This window comes from Ostrea edulis, chromosome 7 (genome assembly GCF_947568905.1).
Source record: "Ostrea edulis chromosome 7, xbOstEdul1.1, whole genome shotgun sequence".
Lineage (NCBI taxonomy): Eukaryota > Metazoa > Mollusca > Bivalvia > Ostreida > Ostreidae > Ostrea > Ostrea edulis.
Genome location: NC_079170.1, coordinates 6,674,371 through 6,689,575, shown reverse-complemented (window position 1 = coordinate 6,689,575; position 15,205 = coordinate 6,674,371). Strand labels below are relative to the sequence as shown.

Below are 15,205 nucleotides of genomic sequence, written 5' to 3'. Positions count from 1 at the left end.
ATACGTGCCTGATACAATATTTACACAAGTTTAATTCATGTTGAAAAAAGGTGCGTATATACATTTCATTAAATTCCAAAAGAGCTCGAATTTCTGTGTTCCCCTATTAATAATTTAGAAACATGCTTTCAGTCAGAGCAGAAATGAATTCATTTTGAAGTACATCTAGTTTGAATGCAAATGTGGGGTTCCTTCTTTTAATTTCATCAGACTCATTAGAATCCCCCTCCCCTCAAACTATGCAGCTTTGTTTTTACTGATATCTAAATCGGTATATGAATCCGGATATGAATTATGTAATGTTTTTTTGTGATTATATAGATATTGATACTACTATTGAAAAAAGAAAATGTTTACACCCTTGCCTTTTGCAAATCATACTTGTGCATTATAGTATGTTGACATTGTATCATATCAAATAAAACCTATCTTTAAAATATGTTTTGCATTTTATGCCTGATTATGTACTTACATGAACCAAAACATATATTGTATATTATCATAGTTGTGTATTATAACGAATATTATATTTTCTGGGTACGACAATCTTTATTTGTACATGTATAACATACTATATTTTGTATACGTGAGAGGTTTTCTAAATCAAATGCAAGGTGAAGATAACGAACAGTGATCAATCTCATAACTCCTATAAAGGTGAAGATAACGAACAGTGATCAATCTCATAACTCCTATAAAGGTGAAGATAACGAACAGTGATCAATCTCATAACTCCTACAAGCAATAAAACCTCAACACGAATTTTACTGATTTATGTATACTACATTGTAACATCTTATCGAATACATTTGAATTTGAAATTTCGACTTACAGCGGTATGTCTATTTTCAGTATATATCCATTGGGCCAGATCTAAGAAATGAAAATATTTATCAATAAATTACACGCAAGCCTGAAAGTATCATTATTGCATGTTATAGAAACGTTAAAACATGCATGTGCTATAGTCCTGCAATGCATGCATGCGATTTTTCTGAATACAATGTACATGTATTAATGTATTCGTGAATGAAGTTCCTACGCTTAAAAATATATTGGTCTCCATGCATTTTGTTTTGTGACTGGTTTACCATTCCTTACACTCTGTAAATGAAGGAAAATTTGGTAAAGGGTGCAATTCTACATCATATAATTAGTATACATGTACATGCATGTGTTGCAAAGCAAAATGTAATATCCATGCATGTATCGTCATTTTTCATGAGGGGAGGGGGAGGGGGGTACAACAGGAAGAGAAAAAAAATGGAAAATTGGATTCTTTGAAATTTCTTGCCATTCAATATAATAATAATAAAAAATGAACGAAAACAGCAATAAAACAAAACAAACCACCCAAACTAACCAAGATGTTTTGTCCGATGTTCAAAGTCCATTCGAGGGTGGGGGTGGGGGGTTAAAGAGTCTTTTACTTTGAGTGCCTCAATCATTTCCCCTACACTTCATTTTCTTCAATTGTTGGGGGTGGGATGGGGTGGTTAGAGTCCTCTACTATGGGTGCCTCATTATATCTTCATTTTCTTAATTGGTGGTGGTTTGTGTCTTTTACTATTATAATCAAAACTTTCAAGCTGGGGCAAGTCGGGGTCACCCAATATATCTTTTATTTGCATTACAAAATAACAAATACTGGATATTGTTAATAAAAGTGGGGGTAGACCCTCTTGTCCCCTTCTCTTGATTCGATGTGCATGATAAAGACGCAAAATATGATAAACTCAATTATTACATTTTGCATTGGTACAATTTGCGTCGAGTTCAACGCAGAATGTAATAACGCAAAATGGCATTGATATATATAAGATATATTGAGCGCCAAATTAGCAAAAAAATGAAGGATTGAAAATAACATTATTCAATGATATGTTTAACTTTTAATTATGCGTGCTTTAAATTAATGAAATAAATGAATACTATCAATCAATGAGAGCAATATTGAGTTACTGTTCTATTTTATTGAATTAACGATATTATTTGTCTTAATAAGAGCGCGATTATTACAAGATCCTCACAAGATCATCGTTTGAACTCTCTCTCTCTCTCTCTCTCTCTCTCTCTCTCTCTCTCTCTCTCTCTCTCTCTCTCTCATCCCATACACTCGTACAGTGTTGTATATGCAAATTATATATGCATGAACAATTTATGTACCTCAATGATTTCCTGATTTACAAATCTGCAATACTCTGACCAGAAAATTATACAGTATAAGGATTCATGCACAACACATGGTAAATATTATACTCTGATACTTCCCCTGATTGAAGATCGCTGATCAGCACGGACTAAGTGTGTCGCAGTCTGTACAATGGACAATATTGTTTACTGTTGGAATACAAATGGAGTTTATCGTTTTGTTTCATGGATTATGCAAATAAAGGGAGTTTTACTACTACTGGTATTTTCGACAAGTGTACACGTACATCTGCGGTCCTTTACATATTTTACGAGTAGACCCAGGTAAATAGTCGTCCGCATTCGATGTGTTTTCATGGCAAGCATACATGTCATGTTTATAAGTACAGTAGTATTTATGTATTTGCCGTTTGCTTGAAGTAAGTGTGAATGGTATAGATTTTATACCCTTTGCTTATTCCATTTTATCAATAGATATTAGATGAAATATTTCTCCGCGTTTTTGTATAGTTTTGACAAATTTACTGCAAATGTACGTACATTCACGTAAAAAAAGCCATTCTAAATTTATTTATCCAAAGTTTTTAGAATGATTTACTACTGTATGATATGTTTATTGTAATTTTGAGCACTGCGTGGTGTTCCAAGACGTGATTTCATTTCTTCTTGATGTCCTATAAAATAGTATCGGAGATGTACGTGTTACCTGTCAAAGCTACCCGCACAGGTAAATCGAAGACACTGATGTAAAGTGAAGCGTAGCAAAACTCGTCCCCTTATATACCACGCGAACCTCGATACATATAACAATAGAACATCCAACTAATATGGCGGATTAGCAGAGAAATATGGCGGCCATATAGAATTATACTATATTCATTAATTCATGTCAGTTTTAACATTAGTTTAATGGATTTACAATATGACATTTTTGAGGTCAATGCGATGATTTAGTTACCCGAGAAGTTCAATATTCACAGCACAAGGCGAATATTGAATATCGAGTGTAGTTATATCTTATTAACGGAGAAATATCATTATATAATCGAACAATTTTTGATCGATCATGTTACATGTTACTGGTCGACAGGGGATGTTTATTCCTCCTAGGCACCTGATCCCACCTCTGGTGTGTCCAGGGGTCCGTGTTTGCTCAACTACATGTACCTATTTTGTATTACTTATAGGAGTTATGAGATTGATCACTGTTCGTTATCTTCACCTTTCATCACGAGTATTACATGGCACCGATGAGAGTCCAGTTTGTGATCATACGCAGGATGACCAAATGCCCCAGGAATTAATATCATTTTCGAGTATTTCAGAGAAATGTAGGTACAATTATGAAAACGTTATATTGGGTAATTCTAATATAACTATGTATACTCTACCCGAGTGTAGTGTTTTGAAGAATACACACTCATTTGTCCGACACTGTTTATAATTTGAAGTGATGACCTAGAAATGCAATTCGAAGAAACAGAAAATATTCGAACTAATGCAAATATTATGAACTATCAGTTCTTGTCGACCCAGTTTGAGTAGACATTTAAAACTCAGATTAAACTACATGTATACGTGTCAATATTAATTGAATTGATAATAGAATTCAAAATGAAACAAACATTCTGCAGAGCAATACATGTCTCATACCGATCACATGTCAAGGGTTACTATGACAATACATACATGTAGTTGTTAAATTCACATGGAGTTCTGTAATATTTTTGCCGCCAATTACTCGTGTAACCAATGCGGCCATTTTAACACGTTCCCCTCCAGCTACATGTCTGACCGTGACAATACTCTCCGGTTTCACAAAGTGATCCCTTGAATCACAGCGTACAATACACAGAGTTATGTTTACTCGTGCTGTATAATCTCACCACAGCTTTTTTTCTGAGTGGGTTCATGAAAAATAAACACAATTGTAGAGATGAAAAATGTCATTTATTCTAAATAATGAAAAATATACAAAAACATGATTGGGGATCAGGTGGTCATATCATACAAAGTAGTATTTCCATATACTGATGCCCTAAAATTACAATCGTAGAATATATACAAAAATACAAAATGCACAAAGTATAAAGTAAAAAGATAAAAACGAGCATAAAAAAAATCAAATCACATTAATACATACAAGTATAAATGCAAGTAAGGTAAGAAGGTGGAGGCGGTTGTGGCATGATTTTCGCCGCCATCACTAGCGTAGGTTGAGTGAGAATGACCAAGCACTAACTGGTCAGGTACCGACAGCATCAATTCTTTGACCATGAAGAGATTTTTAATGGCGGAAGAGGAAAGAGTCGACCATGGAACATTTTGGAATTGTGTTACCGTCTACAGGGAAGCTGCAGCGACTTACGAATGAGGGAATTGCATAACACAGCACCTACCACCTGCAAAGCCAGCTGGAAGAATATTCATGGCAGTCACATAAGGCAAAAGTAAAATCAATAATCATAAAACAAATAACTTGGTATAATTACGTACTTGTATTTACACAAAACAACATTCAACACAAAAATGCAATTATTTATATAATTGTTTTTGCTTCCTCATGCTGCAATATCTGAATGCAGCTCTGGTTTTTTTCTGACTAAGTATCGACTGAATAAACACCAATATAAATATGAAAAATGTTATCGAAAATGACAAAAATAGAAAAAGAAAATATATTCAAAGCTTGATAGGGGATCAGACCAACAGCTAGTTAGATAATACAAATGGCGTTTCAATATGCTTATATGTATCTCCCAAAATTACAAATGATTAATATATATTTGTACAGAATTGAAAGCTACATAAAGTATACAGCAAATAGATGACATATCAAAAATAAAATTTCCACCAAATGTGAATTGCAAAAGATATCAGAGCAATCACATTGTGCCAACACGTAATGTTTGACACTCCACTGTGACAACTACCCCTATTCTTAGATCTGTTATTGAAGCAATGTTCGCAGTTTGTACCGGTGTACCCAGCGTTACAATTACATGCATATCCGTTATTTCCGTTATGGCAAGTACCGTGGTTAGAACAGCGGTGGTTCTTACAATAATCTATTTTGTCACAGTTTGTACCGGTGTATCCAACGGTACAATTACATGTATGTCCGTTATTTCCGTTATGACAAGTACCGTGGTTAGAACAGTGCTGATTGTTACAATAATCTACTTTTTCACAGTTAGTACCCGCGAATCCATCGCTACAGTTACAGGTGTATGTTGTATTTTCGTTATGACAAGTACCGTGGTTATAACATTGCTGGTTGTTACAATAATCTACTTTTTCACAGTTAGTACCGATGAATCCAGGGTTACAATTACATGTATATGTTGTATTTTCGTTATGACAAGTACCGTGGTTAGAACAGCGCTGATTGTTACAATAATCTACTTTTTCACAGTTAGTACCCGCGAATCCAGCGATGCAGTTACATGTATATGTTGCATTTCCGTTCTGACAAGTACCGCGGTGAGAACATTGGTGGTTGTTACAATAATCTACTTTTTCACAGTTAGTACCGATGAACCCAGGGTTACAATTACATGTATATGTTGTATTTTCTTTACGACAAGTGCCATGGTTAGAACAAAATAAATTATTACAATGACCTATTTTTTCACAGTTTCGCCCCATGTACCCAGCATTACAGATACATGTATATTTGGTATTTTCGTTACGACAAGTACCGTGGTTAGAACAGTGCTGATTGTTACAATAATCTACTTTTTCACAGTTTGTACCCGCGAATCGATCGGTACAGTTACATGTATATGTTGTATTTCCGTTACGACAAGTACCGCGGTGAGAACAGTTTTTGTTGTAGCAATAATCCCGCGTGTCACAGTCTTTACCGGTGTATCCGCCATTACAGGTACACGTGTACTCATTGTTTTCGTTATTGCAGTTTCCATGGTTTGAGCAGTTCTTGTTATAGCAGTAGTCACGGATTTCACAGTCGGCACCTGTATACCCTGGGATACAAGAACAATGACGACCCTTCCCAACCTCATGACAAACACCATTACTACTGCAATTAATTCCTTCACAATAGTTACACTCATTGCATGTTGTCCCAGTAAAATAATGAACACATTTGCACTGGTATCCTGTCGGCGTGTTCGTACAAACTCCCGAGTTAAGACAAGGATGGCTAGCACAGTAATCCTGATTTTCACAATATTGACCCATATAACCTTTCTGACAGTGACATTTATAGTTTGTTTCACCGGTAACACAAGTAGAATTATGTTGACATTTATTGTTTCTACAGAAGTCTCTGACGGAACAGTCAGTCCCAGAGTAGCCTGTATCACACGTACACACAGGCTTTTGATTTTGGACGCTACACGTTCCATTCCTATTGCAGGTGGTCGTTGAGCACTTATGCGCCGTTAAAGCTTCACAGTTTTTACCAGTAGTTCCGGTCTTACACTGACACTGGTAACTTCCGACTTTATTAACGCACTCTCCACCATTACATGGCTTCAGTAAACATTCATCCTCATCAAGTTGACACTTCAGACCATACACGGAGGGAGGACAGGTACAGCGAAAACTACCATTAGTGTTTGTACAGTGACCATGACTGCAGAAATTGTGTGTAGAACATTCGTTAACGTCTTGGTCACAGTTGGTGCCACGCCAACCTACAATTCATTCGAACAATTTCAAGTTTGTTCTCTTTGCATATATAGCTATTTAATGTGCAATGCCTGAGGATTATGAAATGAAAGCGCTGGCTTTAAGATTTTAACTTTGTGTACTGTTTCTCCCATTTCTTTTAATATGTATAATATATTCGAATATAGAATATTTTAGAATCCACGTTTGATTTACACCACATCTGACGCGTGTAGTATTGTAGCGGCCGATATGATACCTTATATCAAAATGATCTTGTTTCTTTATTTTTCATTTCTATGTTGATATTCTTTCGTCGTGACGAAGGAGCAGATTTCTTATTGTTCATGTTGGACATTTTAGTGCCTTATATCACCTTATTTATTTGACTTCGCATCTAAATTCAGACTTGATACTTAAGGTATTGAGTGGATTTTAGTACATAGTATATGTATGCATATAGGATTTTTCAGTCATGAAAGGTGAAGATAACGAACAGTGATCAATTTCATAACTCGTAGAAGCAATACAAAATAAATAGTTGGGCAAACACGGACCCCTGGACCCACCAGAGGTGGGATCAGGCGAGGAGTAAGCATCTCCTGTTAACCGGTCACACCCGCCATGAGTCCTATATCCTGATCAGGTAAACGGAGTTATCCATCATCTGATGTCTGAATACGATCACATTTCAAACTGACATTCCTACTCACCCATTTTACAATAGGTATGCCCGTTGATCACACACTTGTTTGGATTACAAGGACAGTGAGCGGTACAGTCTGATCCATAGTAGCCCTCACAACAGTACGCTTTGTAAGTTAACTGTAATCTAAATGTAGCAATCTTATTAATCATTAGTTAAGAAACATGAAGAAACTAATATTGAAAACTATTTATGAACCTTTTACAGAGGAGTTAATTTTGTGTTTTACGATTATAAATACTCAGTACGAGAAAACACCAGCTCCTATTTTTTTCTGTTGCCAGTGTTGTGACAGAATGTTGTTTCCAATTCTGAGATGGGCATTAATAAATTCGGTCTGGTAGATGAGTACTGTAAAAGAAGGTCCCATATCTTGCACTGCCACTGCTATCTTGTCAGAGAATTTGTTCTAATTAATAATAATAATAATAATCAAGAAATGCATTTGGTACGCATTACGAACATTCATAACTCTGCTTTAACCATCTTATCACATGACAAATATATTTGATATGAAAACGTTTCACCCAGTTGTCCACTTCCAAAAACTGTGGATTTGTTGTGTTGCCAACTTTTGAACCGTATGTGACATCCTGTTGACGCATGTCCAAGGTTGTGGTAAAACTAGAGACACAGGTATGGGTGTTGTCTCTACAGCAAGAGTTAAAGTGAATAAGAACAGCCTGCCATTGTTTGTAAGGTACACACAGCCAATGTTTCACAATAAGCACTTACTTGAGACACACAGTGAGGACAGGCTTACATAACTTGGTACAGTGAGTACCTGTTACACCCTGACAACACCCACCGCCATGGAGTTTATTTCCTGTACTTTTCATATTGTCTACGTGTATGAAGAAAGTAATCTTCCCAAGTGCAACCTTTCAAATATAATCATAAAAATGAGATTAAAACTAATAATAAAAAATATTTCCGAATTAGTGAATTTATATATCATCCTGATAACTGTTATGGTTGTATGTAAATTATACTTAGTCAATAATGAATAATATATTGTAAATAATATGTAGATATAAACCACTAATGAAGTTTTAATCGATTTAAAAATAGATCTACCGAAATTGGTACCGTATAAGTTTTTCGCTTACCTTAACTAGAAACATCCATAACAATAAGAAAAGTACAAACTTATGTTTGACCATTATTTCGCTGGCTGCTTTGCTGTAGCTCTATTGGTTTTGGTAGTTTGCCGAATGCTTTTGTGTGTAAATCTATTGGTAATAGTATGTTCGTTATCATCAAAGATAAATCAGACATTTATCTTGTAAAGCAAACAGAACCTATTCTACATAATCGGCAGTAATGCAGTAGGTACTTAAAGAGATAGTGAAGCATAGTAAAGCTCATTTCGGTGAAATTTACTGATGATATTTTTCAACTTTGAAACGACTGCATATTTGTCAAAAGTTACACTCGGAGCCAAAGTGTACAGCAAATTGAATTTTTGTCAAGGAAGTAAAAAATTAGGGGACATCATTTTAAGATTATTCTAGTTTTAAATTTGAGGGTGTTGCGCAGAGGCGGTAATATTCCCTAACCGGAACTTTGTGCCTGGTATTTAAACACCAGTGACGAAGAACTTACCTTCATTCTTATTTAAAGTCTTATTAAGTATTTGTCATGTAAATACCTATGGGATTCCCCAGTACTAAGGGCAAGCCTAAAATATTTTATGTGTCCATACATAGTCTAAAAATATTTTTTGAAATCGTGAAAATTAAATCATTTTAATTTTTCTGAGTATTAGACACAATGTATAGGGTTAAGAGTGTATCAAATATTTAATATTCTATACTACTACAATCTAAAAGTTCTTATATACTCCTATGTATTATTTTCTACAACCATTTGGACATAACTCTGACCACAAAACAAAATATTGGAAGTTTAATACGCATTGATAAAGTTCAACAAAATTCAAAGTACATACACTTGAAAACATTGATTTGCCATAACAATTTTCTACTGGAATACATATTGCCTTATCTATTCAAACTATTCAATAATTATTTGCCTTGTTTTACATTTTTCTTTCAAAGCTTTAAAACCTAAAAAATTCTCGTTAACAGACTTGACTATTAAAACACAGATATCACATGCTGTATTCGGCGTGTTTGTTGCGATTCCCATTCACAAACTAAACAGTGTCTAGGTTAGAATTTTATTTCAAATTCGGAACATTGTAATTGTTTCAATAAATAAAAAATTCTAGATGAAAAACGTAACATTGAAAAACAAATCTTGTGTCCGTGAGGGATTCAAACCCGGTCGTTAAAAAAGATGACTTCTTTACACATTAAATTCTACGACCTTATCCACTGAACCAAGCAGTAGAACTTAAGTTACAATGGAAAATTAACGTACAGGTAAAGTTGAAAATGATATCAGTGAAATCGTTTTGAAATTTTGAAATTTACACCTCCCTCCCAACAAAACAAAAATGCCCTCGTGTAACAAAATTTCAAAGCGGCAGTTTTTTTTTAGTGGAAAACTCGAAGAACATGTTCATGACAAATTCATTTTGTTTCACGGAGGCAGTTGTTCTGAAATTCGGGGATAACCCTCTATTTTCATGATTGATTTAAACTCAAATTATTTTAGTTAATTCTTGTTAATACACGTCTTTTAAACTTATTTTCAAAACTGTTTGAATCAAGACATAAGTTCTAATTCATTTTATCATATACTTGAATAACTTTATTTTATCAATATCTCACGCAACTCTTTAGTATATAGGGAAATTAGCATGAGACGTGCAACACCTTCTTTGGAAATAAATACAGACACATACATATATAGAATTAATTTTTTTTTTTTTACAGAAAATAACTTGCATTCAAGAATCATTTGGACTCATTCCAATTCTTTCACAAACTTTGAACAAAATGATCTTTTGTCAGAATTTGAACACTTTTAAAAAAACATTTAAAAACATATCTTTTTAGACTCGCATATTATTAGTATTATAGGTGGTTAAATCTTTATGGTTTCTTTACCATCATTTTAACATGACTTTTTCAAGTGTATAATTGTATATTTATTTCAACTATTGTATTTTATGTCATTTGATTGTACGGCGTGGCACTTTTTTCATGCATATCATGCTGTAGTAATTTTACTTCACATTATTGATGTTTTTCTAGCATTGTTTTGATATTATCTGTCTTAGTGCTATTATAATTTCCCTTTACTACGTTTATAACGTGCTCTATCATTTTTATTGTGTGCAGCGCTTTAGAGTTTTATATTTATAGTCATATAGGGCGCTATATAAATAAATATTATTATTATTATTATTACTATCCCTTTAAGTGTTCTCATAACTGTGATGTTTGGTTAATTTTTAAACTAACAAAGTACATGAAGAAAACCTTCATGTACTCCTATTATATGTAGGGGGCCTCCGTGGCCGAGTGGTTAGAGCATCGCGCTCAAAATCACACGGCCTCTCACCTCTGTCGGCGCGGGTTCTAATCCCGCTCGTGCCGGTAAGTGAGAAAGTTTCCCAGTTTACTTTCGGAAGGTCGGTGGTCTCTTCCCAGGTACATTGTACCTGGGTTCTCTCTTCCACCAATAAAAACTGGGCGCCACCAGATAACTGAAAAATTGTTGAGTGTGGCGGAAAACATACCCTCCCCCCCCCCCCCCAAAAAAAAGACCTATTATATGTAAGTTGTGTGTGAATTATTTCTGTGAAATAGCTGATAAGAGTTAACAATGAAAGGTGGAGTTTTAAATAACAAAGTAATCTTTATTGCCATTTCAACGTTCTCGAGAAATATGATATATGATGATTATACCTGACACTCTCCTACCTATAGAAAAGAAGTTTTCGACAAATCATCAGAGCACCACAAATCGCATGCAGTTGAAAACAGTGACCGGTCCCCAGTATTCGTTTGAGGGTTAATCATTTCTGGAGTATTCATTCCCTCTCTCATTTCCTTACCATTATGTTACGAAGTACTGAAAGATCTTTCATTTCAAGGGAATGTCACCAGCTGTGGCTAAACAGAGCATTGAACCTACGTAGGACACTGCTCACTGCCATCCCTTTGATAATTTTTAAATCGTGCCTACCTTTACCTGAAACGGAGTCACCTATTTTTTTTTTATATCTTTACCAAGACCAAGACCAAGACTAAGAATTCCTTTGGTGAACCAACAATAATATTTCAAATGAAATCGCTAAGAAACATACCCGAGGCCTTCCCAAAGGAATATATTTCATATTGATAGTTTGAAACGATAGTAGTAAGTTTTTCATAAACACAATATAAATTGTCCTTGTCAATGACATCCTTCACATTATTGGGTCAAAGGCTGTCTAGCGTGTTTCATACCGATTGTTAGGCTGTTCTTAGTACACTACCTTTGAATACGGATTACTCCATTGACCTGATCAAGACATAGGGCGCACGGCGGGTGTGATTGCTCAATAGGGGATGCTTACTCGTTTCAGACACCAGATCCCACCTTTGGTATATCCAGGGGTTCGTATTTGTCCAACTCTTTATTTTGTATTCCTTATTGGATTTATAAGATTGATCACCATTTGTAATATTTACCTTCCATTATAGAAGGCAATAATAAAAACCATAAAAATAAATTTTAAAGAGGCTCATGGGCTATATCGCTCATATGAGTAACCTTGGCCCTGCTGTTGCTCAGTTAATATGAATTTTGAAAAGATTTTCTGCAATCTTTATTCCCATGAAATATTTCACCCCATATTGAGGCCACAACCTAACCCCCTTAGAGTCATGATATAACCATGATACCACGTCACAAGACGAAATCATGACATGCAATATCAGGTATCTATACTAGCGGAAAAAAGAAACTGTGCATTATAAAATTTAGTATAATGTTTCTATAGTTATTGTTTATATTTATAAAATCTAAACAATCGATAACGGTGATTTTTTTAATAACAATATCGGATAGTACGCGACTCAGATGCACGGACGTTTTCATGGTTAGTGAACACATATTGTTTATTATTTACTCGTACACACGAGTTTTACTGGCCAATACTGTTTGGAGTAAGAAGTGTAAAAGGTTTGTTTGGACACTCTTTGTTAAGGAAAGCACTTTAGTTTTGACAAAATGTACCCTTCTGTCATGTCACGACTCAGCGAAAACCAACGTAATCGTGCTGTTGGGATGCTTCAAGCTGGGATGGCACAGAATATTGTAGCAAGACACTTTGAAGTTCATCAGAACACCATCCAGTCATTATGGAGACGTTTCCAACAATCTTGTAACACTCGGGATCGACCACGTTCTGGGCGTTCCCCTGTGACGTCGCATCGGCAGGACAACCACATTAGACTTGTGCACCTGAGAAATCGTTTCCAGACAGCAAATTTGACTGCTCGTAGCATTCTTGGACTTCAACCAATCAGTCCAAGAACTGTGTGTAATCGTCTGCGCGAGCACAACATCAGACCAAGACATCCAGCGGTGCACCCAATACTGCTTCAACGTCATCATATCGCTAGACTATCGTGGTGCAGACGACATCTGCGATTCAGAATACAGGACTGGGCCTATATTCTGTTCACTGATGAATCCAGATTTCATTTTGATAGCAGTGACGGCCGTTGTAGAGTGTATTGTCGCATTGGGGAGCGGTGCCAGGACGCTTGTGTTGTGCAACATCGACAATTCGGTGGAGGTAGCGTTATGGTGTGGGGTGGAATAACAGCACGTGGAAGGACCCTTGTACAAATTGTTAATGAAAATCTCACCGGCGTACGCTATCGAGACGAAATTATTCAGCGCCATGTGATACCCTTCATACAGAGACAGCAAAATCACATCGATATCACTCTGCAGCAAGACAATGCAAGGCCACATGCTGCACGTGTAGTCAGGGACTTTTTTGTTCAATAGAATGTCGATGTCGTGCCTTGGCCAGCTCCCCCACCCCCGATTTATCGCCGATCGAACACGTCTGGGTTGGAATGAAACGGCGTCTACGCCGTTTACCAAATCAGCCAGTGACATTGGCTGATTTAGGCCATATTTTAATCAACATCTGGAACAACATCCCTAAAGCATTTCTGAACAATTTAGTGGCATGCATGAGACGCCGTTGTCAAGCATACGTGAATGCAAATGGTGGTCATACGTGTTATTAACTTTGTTGATTCAAGTTCGAATATCAGTGTCGTTCGAGTGTGCTGAAATTGACGTTATTCGACATTTACATTAATGGATTATGAAATGTTTTAACGAATACATTTGTTAACAGTATTACAAAAAATAAAATTTGTTCATTTTTATTTTTTTATCCTTTTTTCATATATCAAATAATGCAGTTTCTTTTTCCGCTAGTATATATATTCAAAATTCGAAAGCCTTATATTAAATTGCCAAGGTTAACTATTCTGAAAAGTAGGTCAAAATCCAAGGCCAAGGTTACAAGGTGTATATAACGAACAATGATCAATCTCATAACTCCTATAAGCAATACAAAATAGAGAGTTGGGCAAACACGGACCCCTGGATATACCAGAAGTGAGGCCAGGTGCCTAGGAGGAGTAAGCATCCCCTGTCGACCAATCACACCCGCCGTGTGTCCTATGTTATGATCAGGTAAAGGAAGTAATCGGTAGTCATAATCAGTGTGCCAAGAACGGCCTAACAATCGGTAAAAAACATGTCAGACAGCATTTGACCCAATGATAGATTGTATTGGCAAACTAGATCATTAAAACGACCATAGCATTTGCGAAATGCTGACTTTAAATGTTTCTCCCTTCACATTTCAGACAGACAGGACAGAACAACCATCATAAAACACACGCTATATAAAAGCATTAAACAAAATCAACACACCTTTGGTTTGCATACCCGGTAATTGAGTGTGGTCCTGTTAATCTTGAAAAGAATTTGTTTTAATGTCCTTTGTATTCCCAGATCAGACTTTGATATGGTACTATGGACCCCATTCTATTTCTGGAGCCCCTGAATTAATCAAACTTATATTTACACTGCTTGAATATGTTTGGATATCAATATACCTAATCATTGACCTGCTGTTCTTAAGAAGAAGATTTTTAAAGTTTCTTCCCTATATATTCTCATATAAAACTTTGAACCTCTGTTGTGGCCCTATCCTACCCCCCCCCCTCCCCCTCATGATTTGGACAAACTTCAGTCTATACTTTCTGGGAATGCTTATATATAAATATGACTAATCATGACCCTGCTGTTATTGGGAAGAACATTTTGAAGATGTTTCTGTATATTATCATTTAAAACTTTGATCCTCTATTGTGGCCTCACTCTACCCCAGAGGACTACAATTTGAGCAAATTCGAATCAGAACTATCTGAGGATGTTTGCATTCTGATGATGAATCGTGACCCTGTTCTTCTTGATATATAAGATTATATATCCCTATGCAATACATTGATCCCTTGTTGTGGGCCCATCTTAATGTCGGTCGTCATAATTTGAAACGTCAATATGCATTGCATGTACATGGGAATGCCTGCATTTTAATGAGTATTCCTGGCTCTGCTGTAATTGTTTTAAAGGTTTCCCTATATATTTCTATATGAAATTTTTATACCCAATGCTGTCTTCACTCTACCCCTGGGGACCACAATGTGAAATCTGCACTACTTAGAAATGTTTGCATATTTATATGAGTAATCATGACCCTGTTGTTCTTGAGAA

General features: G+C 35.7%; 1 protein-coding gene across 1 annotated transcript; it reads right to left on the bottom strand.

Moving 5' to 3' along the window:
* Positions 1-4,082: 4,082 nt before the first annotated feature.
* LOC125653922 (fibropellin-1-like) lies at positions 4,083-8,708 on the bottom strand. The gene is made up of 6 exons (XM_056143141.1): positions 8,602-8,708; positions 8,228-8,373; positions 8,020-8,143; positions 7,741-7,901; positions 7,500-7,618; positions 4,083-6,812 (listed from the first exon to the last, which is right to left on the bottom strand). Exons 1-6 carry the CDS (start codon positions 8,653-8,655, stop codon positions 4,987-4,989), a joined length of 2,430 nt encoding a protein of 809 aa, XP_055999116.1. The 5' UTR covers positions 8,656-8,708; the 3' UTR covers positions 4,083-4,986.
* Positions 8,709-15,205: the final 6,497 nt, after the last annotated feature.